This window comes from Dermacentor albipictus, chromosome 1, assembly GCF_038994185.2.
Source record: "Dermacentor albipictus isolate Rhodes 1998 colony chromosome 1, USDA_Dalb.pri_finalv2, whole genome shotgun sequence".
NCBI classification, from domain to species: Eukaryota; Metazoa; Arthropoda; class Arachnida; order Ixodida; family Ixodidae; genus Dermacentor; species Dermacentor albipictus.
The window spans coordinates 342,147,760-342,162,122 of NC_091821.1; the positions used below are offsets into that span (position 1 = coordinate 342,147,760).

Sequence of the window (14,363 nt, forward strand, 5' to 3'; positions counted from 1 at the left end):
TTAATTCTCAAAAGAACCATCGACCCCACTGTGCTTCAGCCGCGGTGGCCTCGCCGAAGGGCACCGCGAGGAACGAAAAAGGACCCCGCAAGCTTGCGCGTGTTATTCGTCTCGGTGCCGTTAATGGACCTCCGGGCTGCGCGTAATTAGTCGCACATTCTCCCGTAAAACAAACGGTGTGTGCACAAAAGCACCTCTCTTTTACAGAGTATTCGTTTTTCTTTCACTTTTCTTCACTTCACCGTAGCCGCCAATATGATGTTGCCTTAAACGAAAAGCAGCCTGCTCCCCGAAAGAGCACCCACGTGTTTGCAGCGAGACCAACTTCTATTTCTGGAACTGCATCCATAGCTGCAAAGAATGAAGTGAGAAAGTTATACGATAATTCATAGGGCGCTGCGCTATACGGATCGAAACTAGATCAGGATGTCTGAAGACATATTTATTAACCGCGACAAAATTAGACATTTTCTTCCCTATAGTGTAGTGCCGCTAAAGGACCAAGTTTACCGTTGGTGACTATGCATGCGTAGCGTCAAGAAATAGCGCAAAACCAATAGAGCATGTTCTTTTTTTTTTTTTGCTTACGTGTCTCAGTACCGATTCAGACGTAAATGATGACGCAGTTACCAGGCCTGAGGCCTTCATCTTTACGTGCAATGCAGGAAAGCGGAATGAAGTCGTGGTGGCGTATATATTAAAAGACAGTTGGCGTATTGGCGACGTAAAGGCAGGGAACGCACAGAAATGCGACACATTGTTCCTTAGGGCGCCAAATTAGGCTTGATGGTTCATTAACACAAACCACGGGTCTTAAGGATTGATAATAAACGGAGCATAAAAGTAAAAATAACAAGCTTGGCTGCATCAGGTACCGATCCTTTTCAGTGTAGGTGCTCGTAATATCCATTCCTCCATCAGAATTAAATAAATGCGGGATGTCATTTTCACGCCACAGTTACACACTTTTAAATCAAGACTGTTGGATATTTACAGTATAAAAAGCGAAATATATACACTAAAATGTGAGAGAAAGATTAGTAGTCCACCCGAATTCGAGCACAAAGCTACAAAGGAAACCCACACGGCTTTCTCAGAAAGACAGCCTCGCAACTGAATTTTTTTTTCCTTTCGTGTACTTGCCTCCATGTTGCGGGCTTTCGCAGAAATGATTTGCCATATACACTAACAAGTAGAAAAGAAACAACCACCGTTGCAACGAGCACCCGCCGAAGCACATCAAATGCAGGTGTTAGCATCATGCAGAACAATATTCAAGTGCACAGATCAGCGAAAATGAGGCGGAAACCTAGTGCATCGAAAGAGATTCACCTTAAGAAAATTTAGGGAAATAATTACTAAAGATATCTGCGGAGAACAAAAAAAAATCGCCTCTTCTTGCTACGTGCTATACGCAGAATATTACGCAACGTTTCCAGACACTGTCGCACTCTGACTTGAACGCGATGATGAGTCACCGAGCTTCCATCAAGCTCGCACTGAGGTGAAAAGCAAGCAAAAGGCGCACAATCCTTAATTTCACTATCTTGGACGCTTCCAAGTAGCGTTCAAGAAACAACCCAAGAGAGTGCTACGACAGAGGTTGCTATACAGGTCCTCTTGTCTTCATAACCAGCGTCTCTATAACCTTCAATAGGCAAGGGTTGCTTGAACATCGTGTGCAATCCAGTCAAGTATAATAATATTGCAGACGTCAGAGCTTACTTACAGAGAGCCGGTTGTAAAACGTTCGAGTTCAAGCGGTACGCTTAGTGACGCACTTTATTCGTATGACGTAGACAATAAGAAACGCGTCAAGATGCACCAGCTTTATATTAGGTAGTTTTGCTGAGCGTAGCAAAAGACCCTTTTTTGAATTCAGGTTAGGCGCACTACAGCGAATGATTAGTTTCTCTGTTCTTCCCCCCTTTCTCTACCTCGTTGTCATATACTTAATGTTACGCCATGATAACTGACTTGAATGGGTTACCCTACTCAGCCTTTCTCTGGGAGACTTGGGATTGGGATTTTCTGTAAGCATTACTCCTTCGTCATTTATTTCTCACCTGCACAACGCTAAGCGCTGAGAGTATTGTTGCGAACACCTTGTATGAGCCCCCAACCAGTGCAACCACGCACGTCCAAAACACACAAGTTGTCGTCAATTGCAATCTAAATATAGACGCAGAACCAAAGTGACACCTTCCGCTTACAAGCGGGATATTTGAACTTTTATTCCCACCAAGCAAATTTGAGCACGTGCGATTGTAATAGTAAAGTGTTTTACCCCTTTAAATGAGATTTTAGAAACAGTGCTCATCGTTTCTAAAATTTAAAGGCGTAAGATGAGAACTCAAAAAGCAAAGAACGCCAAAGTGAGCATGAGATGCCTAGAAAACAGGAGAAAGTGGTTGGGGGTTGTATTATATAGCATCTGAGCTTCTAAAAATACACAAAGCAAACAAGCACGCAAGAAAGCAAGCAGCAACACCCGTTAGCGTAAATTTCTCCTTCAAGAATGCCGGTTTTCATCTTGCTACTGCAGGAGTAGCAAACCTTAAATTGTCAATATTTTTCGAGGGCCCTTAACGATCTAGAAGAAAGGGCGGCTGGAGGAAAACGGAGGAAACAGATGGATATAAATAAATATGCGCGTGTGTAAGCCAGCAGCATATCGTGCGGCGTCGCTAAAAATGAGGCCGCCAACGATCGAGTGTAAAAAAATGAATCTGCGCAACATCGCCGAGCGAATAGAAGGAACAGGGACGATAGGGAAGTGCGCAAAATAAGAGGAGAGGGGAGCGCCCGAAAGACGGTTCGGTGGGTAGTCACGAGAGGCTGCCTTACTTAGCAGCGGCCTGCGGCAGGTGGGCGACGGCTTAGGTGGGTGGGCGCTATTTTTGGAACGTCGCCGCCGCGCCCATCGCTGGGAACACGGGAGCGCTCTTCCCGATGGCTTCGCAGGCCATGCGTGCCGGCTGCTCTGCTCGCCGAAAATTTCTGTGCAGCGTCGCCGAACTCGCGAAGACTGAGTGACAAAGGCGTAGTGCACCGCGCTACGAGGTTTTACAACATCAGCACGGCTGCAGGAGAAGAGCTGAGCTAAATTCCTATGAGCAAATATGATGAGCTTGTTTTTCGGCAATGTTGTTGGGATATTATTGTGTGACATTATTGTATTATTACTATCGGGTAACGACCTCGTCAAGCTTCTCGCTTTTTGTCTGGGCCCCCAGCATTCTCGTACATGCTGTAATGTACCGTAATGATGAAATAGAATGAATGAATGAATGAATGAATGAATGAATGAATGAATGAATGAATGAATGAATGAATGAATGAATGAATGAATGAATGAATGAATGAATGAATACGAACACGAACACGAACATGAGCACGAATATGCTCGCCCATGGGCATGCACGCGTGCGCGTGTGTAACGAGTTTAGGGGGAGGGGGGGGGAGGGGGAGTGCGTGCCCTACGCCTAACCTGCATGCAATTCCAGCAGCCCAGTAGGCGCCGCAGCAATTCCCTCCTCCTTCTGTCCCTCTTTCCCTACCGCGCTGGCTTCGCATCCTGTCGACGCTAAATATAGCCAGGCGGTGGTTTTTTTCCCAGGGCTCTCGATGGAAAGTTATCGAGCGGAATATGGAGGCAGAACGTCTTGGCGAATGATAAACACGGGAAGAGAGAGAGAGCGGAGACCGCGTCTCCTTGCACCTTGTTTTTGGGGAAAGGATTGCAGCTCGCATAGCGCATCGCGTGCGGCGTTTCGCTTTCACGTTGCGCTCGCTTCACTGGTTTCCCTGGCGGGACGAAGCAGAAAGCAGGACGTCAGGTGGAATGAACCAGATGCGTGGATTCGCCTGGTAAGAAGGCGAGAGCGTGCAGTTGGATTCTATGTTTTTGTCTCTTTATTTGTTCATATAAATAACTATTATATATATAACGAAGCCTCATTCGTCTCGTGGACACATGAATATATTACGGTACTCCGCGAAGTGACTCCTACAGGATTCTCGTTATCATAATGTGGGCATATGAGAAAAGGTTTTTTTGTTGTTGTTGTTGTTGTTGTTATGGCTGTCAAGACTCTTCAAGGATCAAAGAACTTCTAGCCTGGATTTTGCATTTGGCCTCTAGTGGCGAAACTAAAAACGACCCAATATGATCTTGAATCCCTTGCGAACTCCCCCCCCCCCTTTCTTTTTTTGCACTTATTGGACTCCCTAGGCAAATGCGTAAGTGCAGAACATGTGATACCACGCACTAATTATTGTCGATTATTGAAATTAAGTTTTGCATCCAAAAAACATGGTGTGACGCATCTTTTTACTGTACAGGTGTGCCGAAATGAAATACATGTAGAAGAACGGTAGATTTGGTGAGTTGCGGAAATCATTATGGAAATACATATGCCTGAATGCAATATATCGGCTTGAGTGAAATACATCTGGCACAGAAATTAGGAATCTGGAAAAATGGGTGGTTCATTTTCTTGATCTGTTCAATATCTATTTTCATCTTTAACATTGACTGACTGTTCACCAAAGCGTCTCGGCTGTGGCTATCTAATTAGCGTAGGTGTCATGTGATTAAAGCGCTTCTCTCAAACGAATATCTTCTTTAACAAGGGCTTCGAACAGTTCACCTTTATCTCGAAATAAGAAGTGTGCGACGATAATGATACTCCCAAATGCGAAATTTGAGCGCAGCTGTATATGTGTTTTCATTTCACGATATATTGAGAAAGAATTTGAGACCGCAATTACCGCGCCGACTGGCACTGGAACAAGCCAAGGAACGGTGGAACATATGCAGTAGTAACAGGCTATTTCATCTGTAATTGTATAATTGAATTTATTTCTACGCAGGATCGCCAGCGAACAGTACCGAGTTTTCGGTCTACATAGTAGCTGTCGTCTTGTGTGTGCAACTGTATCTCTACAAGCGTGCAGGCCTTCCAATACTACGGAGGGCCTTTCCGCGCTTGAAAGCCTCCGGAAAAAACATCTTTGTTGTGGGGCGTTGTGTTTGGCAAACTGTCGGGGCCACAAATACGACCTCGTCAATGGTTTCGCCCAATTAAAGAACACGACGGTGTGCGAACAGTTCGGACGTATGAGTTCCGAGAGGGCGTTGCAAGACAACTCGAATCTGTGGCTCGTCAAATCTCGCTGGATGACTAACTATCCCCGCCTCTCGGACCACAGGGCCCCTTCCGCTGCAGTGACACATTATTGTGTCCCTTGAGGCCGGATATGGCGTTCACGGGAACATATTCCTTCCTCACTGGGTCCCGTGTCCCGTGCATTGGGGCCACGTAAAAGATCCCCTGGTGGTCAAAATTAATCCGGAGTGACCCATTACGGCGTGCCCCGTAATTAAACCGGCATTTTGGCACGTAAGAGCCGAGAATTCGTTCCTTTCTTACTGGGATGGGCGATACACTTACGTGCGACAGTTGCGAGCATAGTCTATCGAACTTATTCTCTGCAACCCGCCCCATTATGACGACCCGACGCCTTCTCTTGCGCGCCACGTCAGATCTCGTGGACTCCAACTGATTCTCGGTGAAAATGCCGTTGGGCGGTGGCCACGTACGCCGCAAGCTACAGCTCCTGGAGTCGAGAAAAAGACATCTGTGACCGGCCGTAGTCGATGAACGCGCCCTCAGTGCTCTCTTTTCTTCGCTTATTTATTTCTGTCCAAAATTCCTTCCTTGTGCGCAGTGGCAGAGCGAACGAGCGTTCAACAGACTTCCCTGCCTCTTCTTACCTTTTCCCCCTCTGTCTGTGTTTTTTTTTTTTGGCGGCCCAACGAGGACACTACGCACTGCATGTGCATCATTATTAACAACGTAACGTGCTGAATCACAAAATAAGCTGAACGATAAGAGGGATAGCCAACTGACATTAAGAGAAAAAATATGAAGCTTGGCACTCTAATGTAATGCGTAGGATGGATAACCGGTGGAACATTAGAGTTGCAGAATGGGTGCCGAGAGAAGGGAAGTGCAGTCGAGGACGGCAGAAGACTAGGTGAAGTGATGAAATGAGGGATTTCGCAGGCGCAAGTTGGAGTCACTTGGCGCAGGACAGGGGCGATTGGAGATCGCAGGAAGAGGTCTTCGTCCTGCGCAGTAGACATACAATAAGATTATGACGATGATGATGCTGCTGGCGGTGGCGGTGGCGGCGGCTGCGGCGGCGGCGGCGGCGGCGGCGGCGGCGGCGGCGGTAATCTTATGGTCCGCCCGTGCGTTGCAGATTGACGGAATTTTACTTGCTCCTATAGGGACGCATTTCGGGAAGGTTACGCAGGCAGCACATTAAAAATGCTGCGTTCGCGCTGCGAGGATTACCCAACGCGGACTGAATAGAGCGCACGCCACTAATGTTGGAAGTAGCTTTTAGTAATTATCTGTGCAACGATCTCAGCAAGACGGGGCAAAGCTTTGTTAGTTGGTAGCAACTTTATTTATAGTCCGGCAGAGCTTTCGCCGACGGGGCTTTAAGTCTCCCAAGTGGGGACGTTGAGGTGTTGCCTCGCCACCGCCTCGCGGGCCTGGGGCTGCGCCCTCGACGTGGCTGGGGCTGCGCAAGGCTGGGGCCGGAGCTGCGCAAGGCAGCGGCCCACCGCGGCGGAAGGGTTCCGGAGTTAGCAACGTGCGGGTTTTTGTTACAGTCCCAGAGCATGCGAGTTAAAGTGCCTATGTCAAAGCTTTATATCTGCGAATACTTTTAGACGTTCTCAACATTTATCCAACAGTGTGGACCGACTCGCCGGCCTTTATCGCGCCATACAGAAAAAGGACGCTATCTTTAAATAATGATGCGCTACTTCTGTTGTTTGCTTGCTGCTGTTGCTGGTATGTTGTGTACCATAGCGGCAGCACTAATTGTTCGGAGAACGCGGTCAGTGCGCCCACCAGACGCAAAACAAGATGAACAAGATAGACCAGCCTCACCTTTCTTTCTTTCTTTCTTTCTTTCTTTCTTTCTTTCTTTCTTTCTTTCTTTCTTTCTTTCTTTCTTTCTTTCTTTCTTTCTTTCTTTCTTTCTTCGCCTGGCATGAGGTGGTCAAGTGCGTGCAGCGCGCACTTTATGGCTTGCCGTGAGCAACTGACCATCGAGTAGCCTGCGCACGATGTCTCGTTAGCGTGAAATATTAAGCAGCCACTTCAGCTCGCGTGCGAGAATGCGATCACGCGTCCTCTCGTCGCTTTCCGCCTTTTCATTGCTGATGGCCGGATGATTCTTTTTTCTTTATTTTTACCTATTCACCAAATATAAGTTTGTAAAAGTTAACCATACACAGCCTCGATTTCTGGTGCAATCATTACGGTACTGCTTCCCATTAGCTTCGTTGCAACAGCACTGTCGGACTCCATACTGGCGGTCGCATGAGATATGCACTACATATACACACATCTGTTATTTCCCAAAATCATCCTGCCCATAATCTGAGCATTGTCCTAGGTATAGTTCCCTTCTCGAAGCAACGAGCGCCGTCCTAGTCTTATTTCTTGATTGGACATTAACTTTTTTTAATATGAGCTCATCGCCACCGATGTTCAGAGCAGGTCAGAAAAATTCACGAATAGGCTTGATATAGACGGGGAGAAAACAAGCAAAATGGATAAAAACACGCAGGTTACAAGCACATGGCATCCTGCGTGTCTTTATCCGTTGCACTTTATCCATTTCACTATACACAAGATAGATAAAATAAACTTTATTCGCCAACTGATGAGGTGATCTACCCACTCCCCGACATGCAGGTCAGGGGGCGGGTGCCGCCGCTTCAGATGCAGGCTGGGAGGTCTTCGGTCCCAACAGCGTTTTCAGCCAGTTGGACGAGCCGGAGCTGGAGCTCAGAGTCCGAGCTGCGAAGCAGGGTTTCCCAGGTGTCTCTACTACCTATATTGTGCGTTCCCCCGGGAGAGTACGGACATTCCCATATTATGTGGTCGAGGGTCCCTCGAGCCCTCGAGCCCCATGAAAGCCTTCGAGCCCCCCCCCCCTTTTTTTTTTCTTTTTAATACACTTGAAGGCGTAAATAACAATTCTCTTTTCGACTGTCACTAGAACCTGACCCTTTATTTTTCTTCTCAGTTGTTCCAAAGTTCTGCTGACTTCTGCTTCATTTTCTTATGCTAATGCAATTTGCCTCCATATCCTATAAACAAGAGGACGGCACCCTATTCCGTCCAAAGTTCTTTTAAGAAAGGCCTGTTGCATCTCTCTCTTTCGAAATAATTCAGCAGCTGCCTAAATAGAGTATTAGTGCACTTTTCACGCATTTGAATAGGGAACGTGGGAGCTCAAGGTTCCCTCGAACTAGAAGCAGCTTGCTACCTATATTGGTTCGAGTGTTGTAAAAAGATCTATCCCAAACCCCCTGTGAATAGGTTTCAGACCAAAGCTCTTTATTTTTAATACTTAACTAGGGGATCCGCAGGGCAACAAGTTTCAACATTCGTAAAGGAGGAACGGGCGATGCAACCAGTAGTCGCATACATTAACTGAACCGCTCGAATCACCCCGCATCGGTGGGTCAGTGGCCACTGAGCTCCGTAGATCGAAGGCTCGGCGGCTAGGCACGAGGTCAAAGGTTCAGCTCCCAACGTCAACGGCCACCTTTATTTGAAAGCGGAATGCACAAACGCTCGTTTTTCAAGCACTCAGTGTCTCTTAAGTGCCCTCAATTGTTCACAATTAATCACAAGCCCTAAGTTCTGGTGTCTCCTTAAGGATTGAACTCAATGCCAAGGTAGCGTCCAAATGATTTCCGTCTACAGACAACATGCTAACGTAGAAACTGTACAAAAAAAAATAACCCACACCAATCTAATCCCAAAGCTCGATAACATAGACCGCAGCGAAACTCGAAAATGTTAGTCGCAGCCCAAAACTAGAAGAACCGCTCAGCGGCGTTCAATTATACATTAATGCTCGCGCATTCACGACTCATAAGAATTGCTTAGGAGTTCTCGGACTTGTTTTTTTGTTCCTACAAGCTAGTTGTCTGTCACTGGCTGGCTCCTTGCGCTAATATGTTCTCTGCCACTATTGTCTGGTATTTGTTCTTAGGAAGTGACTGGCGTAAGAAACTGCTACGTGAATACGGTCCTCGGTTTCAACGGTGGCTGCTCCTGATATCTCCTTTTCTTTCCCGATAATATTCTGGGGTTCCCTTCCCACTGTGCACGTATTATGTGTTGCTTACTGAGGGAGATAGAGCGAGATGCACAGACACACTATGGTGCCGACGCGAACCGCTCGGACGTCAGAAGAGAGAGCTACGTGCGTTCGTGTAGCCGAGGTTACTCGTTGTTGCAAAAGCAGCTTCGCAGCCTTGGTCAATGCCGAGCGCTTGGAGGCGAAGAAAAACACAGAACTGGAACAGGCGAGGCGCCGCAGCTGCCATTGTCAAGACGCGCGGCTCCTCTCTCGGCGGCCACCTGTTGTGGACATTCCGCGTCTCATCGACCCTCCCACGCAGCTGCCAAGCAGACCGGCCGAGCCCAGTGCGCATTCGGAGCGGAGTGGAGAAGCCACTTCACTCACACGCCGCTCGCTACAGCGCAGGCGCATCGGAGCCAACAACAGATGGTGGCGACTCGCGGGCTAGGGAATCTTTACGAGAAAAGAAAAGAGCATCGATGGCTGCGCCGTTGCTGTACACCGGCGCACGCATACGTAATAATCGTATCCCGCATCCTGGCCGGTGTTGTAAAGGGTGAGACGAATGACGTGCAACACCAACGATGCCGACTGGATTAGCGAGAGCGAAGAGGCTGACACTTTCGGGCGTGGAGTAACGCTGACAGCGGCATCAGTAGAGACGTTCTATGCTTACGTCAACGAGCGAATGCGAGACAGGTGCTGGCGAAAGGTGTTTCGGTTGGGACAGGCAGGTCGCCTTCCGCGGGAAAAGGCGATGTCCGCGGTGGGCGGACGTGGAGACCGAGGAAAGTTTACGTTAGAATAGGACAAGGCGCTCGGGCGAGATGCGAGCGAGCGCCAGCGCGGAGGGAGAGACATTGCCATCGTGCGGCCGCAATGACGCACCACGGTTGCTCCTATGTCTGCGCCTCGGATTGGCAGATTCGAATCGGCAGATGGCTGGCCCGACGCAAGGAGCGGTAATCCTCTGGCGCTGAGCTACCGACGCGAGTTCTTGCGCGGCGAATGCGCCCCGAAAGCAGGGTAACGGGATCTCTTAGCTTGATTCATGCGTAACGGAGGAGACGTCGAACCTCTCGACCTTCTATGCTAAAGGTACGTCGCACGGGCCGCGCTTTCATATTTCGCACTGGCGGCGAAGTTGTGGGCGCCCGTGCCGTTCTTTTATAAGTTTTCTTACAACCCTGGAAAGTGCAAATCGTTCACGTCCAGCGAAACAATGTAGGATGTTGTCTGCGGAGCCTAACTTGAGTATAACTTAGGTGTAATAGTTCATGCCGCGTTATAATCACGGGTATGCGCGGGTCCTTTCATGAAATAAATAGCTTGGAGGACTCAAATAGCTTTCTGTTAAGGGTTTGCGATAAAGATAGCTTTTTTGGTAGCTTTCGGACTTCCGCAATGTCTTCGGAGCGATACCGTACAAATAACTTGGCATTGAAACTCGCCTCTTATATATAAGTACTTGCGACTTTTAAGATAAAAACCATCCTCGGGCAGGAATCTCAAAAGAATGAAATTGATAAAGCCAGGCTACAAAATATATTAATTTAAAAATTCATGAATAAAGATGTGAATTATCAGAAAAGGTCTCGTATAATATGCACTTTCCCGTAAAACGTCTTTCTCGCGCTTCATGATTGGCTCGTGTGGTGCTCATCCTTCGTTATCACCAGAATCCTGTCGGTAAGCAGCATTGTTTAAGTAGAGAAGTGCCCGATATATATAAATATATATATATATATATATATATATATATATATATATATATATATATATATATAGGACATGTTATTAGCGGAGGCGGGGGACCCTTGGCAAAAAGCACTTACGGAGATTATTTGTGAATTCGCTTATAAATACAATATGTCTTGTATGCACAATGTATTCTCCAAAACGTTCGGCACTGTTCAGAACTGTTCGGAATTGATAATACCAACCACTCGGGATGATGGATATTATGTTAACGAGAGCTATCAGCATCTTCCAAAGAACATTTACGAGAAATAAGCTTTATGGTGTCCTTTCTTACGACCAATTCCAGGGTAAGAGTATTTTGCGAGAAAATTATAAAGCATAGCTGTCGTTCACTAGAGCCGCCTACTATTGGCTGATCGCCTTCTTTAATATTATATCCGACATCACGACCAGCCGGTATAGCGATTACAATCCACAAAAATATCTTGCTGGAAGTGTTCCTAAGAGCACACGCCAGCCATTTCTGTTGCAGGACATGTTATTAGGAAAGGCAGCCAGCCAATGGCAAACAACACTTACGGGTGAAAAGCTTCGAGAATTCTACCTCCGCTTTTACGAATAGTTTCATCGTACGAATGATCTCATAAATACGGACCGAGAACTGTTGCCAAGCAACGCGCTACTCATTGGAAAATTTTCATCGCGCATGCCTAGCGTCATCACGAGACGCGTCATCAATTTATCCATACAGAAGGTGCATCGGCGTCGCATTTCGAGTCATTACGCCTGAAAGTTCAAGATAACTAGTCAAAAGGGCGCGCATGCTTCGCAGAACATTCTTAATTGGCCTAATGCACCTCGCGACGTGCTTGCAAAAAGTTCGGACATGCTTAACAATGAAATATGAGTATTAGGAAGTTGAAGACCTATGTGCGTTCTGTTTCTTTTTTTTTCCTTTCTTATAGCTTTGGCGTTCCACTGCCGCCTTGTTAAACGTACCACGGCTCAAATTTTGCAAGGCGGGGAAGTGACTGCCGAAGCACCAGTTACAAAAAAAAAAACGGGTAGCAACCACTTATTGGAACCCAAAGCTTTCAGTGTCGAACCACAGCTTACTCAGCGAAGTTTCACGAAATCAAGGTACGGTTACGGTGCCCAAGACATCCAGTCTGTATACATTGCCATACTTATTTTTCTAGCTAGCTTTCCTGTTGACGTCATTTTCTTTTACTTTCGCTGTCTCTTGTTTTTCTTACCCCAGTTGCACACAAGGCAAGCGTTTTCGCCTCGCTTCGTTTGTTTATTGTGACAGCCTGACGTCAACCTGCTTTGTCTTTTGTTTATGTGTTCTTCATGCTTTTCTCTCGATCGTTCAGCGAGAACATCCTTAAAAACAGTACAATACAGTCTGTTGCATCACATTCTTATCCTAAAATAGCGTTACCCTTGTATCGTGTGCGCCTGAGCAAGAATACGCATACGGTGGTTGGGCATCAACTGGCCCGTCTTTTTACTAGGCTCTTTTATAGCTTTGTGCGAGAGGATGGCGCATGCACCGAACTGGTTGGGGGAAAGAAGGATGCACTTGCTATCAGCTCGTTTGATTACGTGCTGACCACCATATGATACATCTCTTTCCCTTAACGAGAAGGAACAAAACAAAGAACGGAAGGAAGAACTTTATAGCCATAGGGGAAGAGAGAATAGCTAGGAGGACTGACGAAAATTCGATTCATATTGCAGCCATGGAGGGTTGTTGCGCTGACGGGTCAACTTGCGGCACACTGCTTCCAACGCCTCCACTTTGGAGAAGACCTGTCTCTTGGCTTGCGGATGACTAGTGAAACCGGGTGCACTTTGGCCTTCTTCTGGAAGCTCCTCTCTTTCGTTTTGGAGCTGCTATTTTCATCGTTGCTGTTGTCGTCATCTTCGTCTATCCTGCGGTACTTTCCCTGTGTTTGGAGCAGGTGTTGTCTGTCCCACCTTAGAAGCCTTCCATCCTCCGTCCCCACGATGTAGGACCGGAGAGCCACTTCTTGAAGCACTCTCGCCTTACGTGGCCAGCTGTCGTCAAGTATGCGCCCAATGCTTCCTTGCTGCAAAGGTTGCAGTGTTTTGTCCTTGGCCTGCTGTTGATGCTTGACTGTTGGAGATCCCAGCTCAGTGCTGTCTTCCGGAACATTGGTGCACAGGCGTCGTCCCTGTAACAGTTGGGCAGGTGAATGGCCATCCTCTTGGACAGACACACGATAAGACAAGAGTCCTAAACAAAAATCGTCGCAAGATTCAGTGGTCTTTTTCATGATGCACTTGACTATCTGTACCCCCTTTTCAGCAAGTCCATTGGATCTAGGAAATCTCAGGCTTGATGCAATGTGCTCAAAAGCATATCGCTTTTTGAAGTCTGCGAACACTTTGGATGCAAATTGAGGCCCATTATCTGTAAATACTTGCACAGGGATCCCGTAGCGCGCGAATATGGCCAATCTTTTTTTGTACTAATTCATAGCCGTCATTGTAGACAATTTTTCCACTTCAGGAAAATTGGAGTGCGCGTCAAACACTAGGATGTGCTCTGCTCCAGCAAAATGGAATATGTCGATGCCGACTCTGTACCATGGCATACTAGGTGTCGGGCGTAAAACCAGTGGCTCGGACTGCTGCTCGTACGCGTGTTTGGCATGTGTTGCACGAACAAATCATTGATTCAATGCTACTGTCTACGCCAGGCCAAAACGTAAGTACGTGCACTCTTGCCTTCCACTTATTCATTCTCAGATTACCTGCGCGTTCCTTTGTTGGCATATCGTTCCTCATGGGCTTGGGTACGACAATTTTGCATCCTTGAAGCACTATCCCATCGATGCCAGATAGCTCAGCCGTAAACGGACGTAATTCTCCTTCAACCACTATTCCACGCGAAAGTTGGTGCATTACAGTACTCAGATAGGGATCCAATAGCATCTCGTCCTGAAGGCGCAGTTTTGTCCATGGGGTTACCATGGAAGGAGGCGACACGAACTGCATGAACATCGATGTCCTCCGCTGCTTTCCCAATTTTGTGAAAAGGCGGGTGCACGAGAGAGCATGTCAGCCAGGAGCAGGTCCCTTCCAGGAATGAACTGCAAGTCAAACGTAGAAGGCGAACAAAGAAACGCTGTAGCCTTGGTAGCACTTCTCCTATGTATTTTTTGCGATGGCCAACAATCGTCGGTGGTCCGTCTATGAGTATCTTGCGGCCATAAGTAAATTGATGGAATTTATCACAGGCAAACACTATGCCAAGGGTTTCTTTCTCGACTTGCGAATATGGCATTTCACTATCAGTTAGCGTTCGCGAGGCGTACATGACTGGGCGCCATTCATTCTGGTGTTTTTGCAATAGCGATGCTCCTATGGCGATGGCTGACACGTCTGCAGAGATCTTTGTTTTATCACTTTCATCAAAATAGGGCAGGAGCGGCGGAGATGTT

At 47.2% G+C, this 14,363-nt stretch overlaps 1 protein-coding gene across 4 annotated transcripts in view; it reads right to left on the bottom strand.

Moving 5' to 3' along the window:
• Positions 1 to 14,363, bottom strand: part of LOC135907969 (uncharacterized) — a 435,033-nt gene that overhangs the window by 250,161 nt on the left and 170,509 nt on the right. For 2 of the 4 annotated variants that reach the window (XR_011511338.1, XM_070531743.1), the window contains exon 3: positions 12,647 to 13,091. The exons of the other annotated variants lie outside the window; for them this stretch is intronic. Coding sequence is in view for 1 of the 2 variants with exons in the window: in XM_070531743.1 (XP_070387844.1) it covers positions 12,660 to 13,091 (432 nt within the window). In the remaining variant the exon portion in view is untranslated. Of the gene's footprint in view, positions 1 to 12,646; positions 13,092 to 14,363 lie in introns of those variants that run through there. 4 annotated transcript variants of the gene reach the window in all.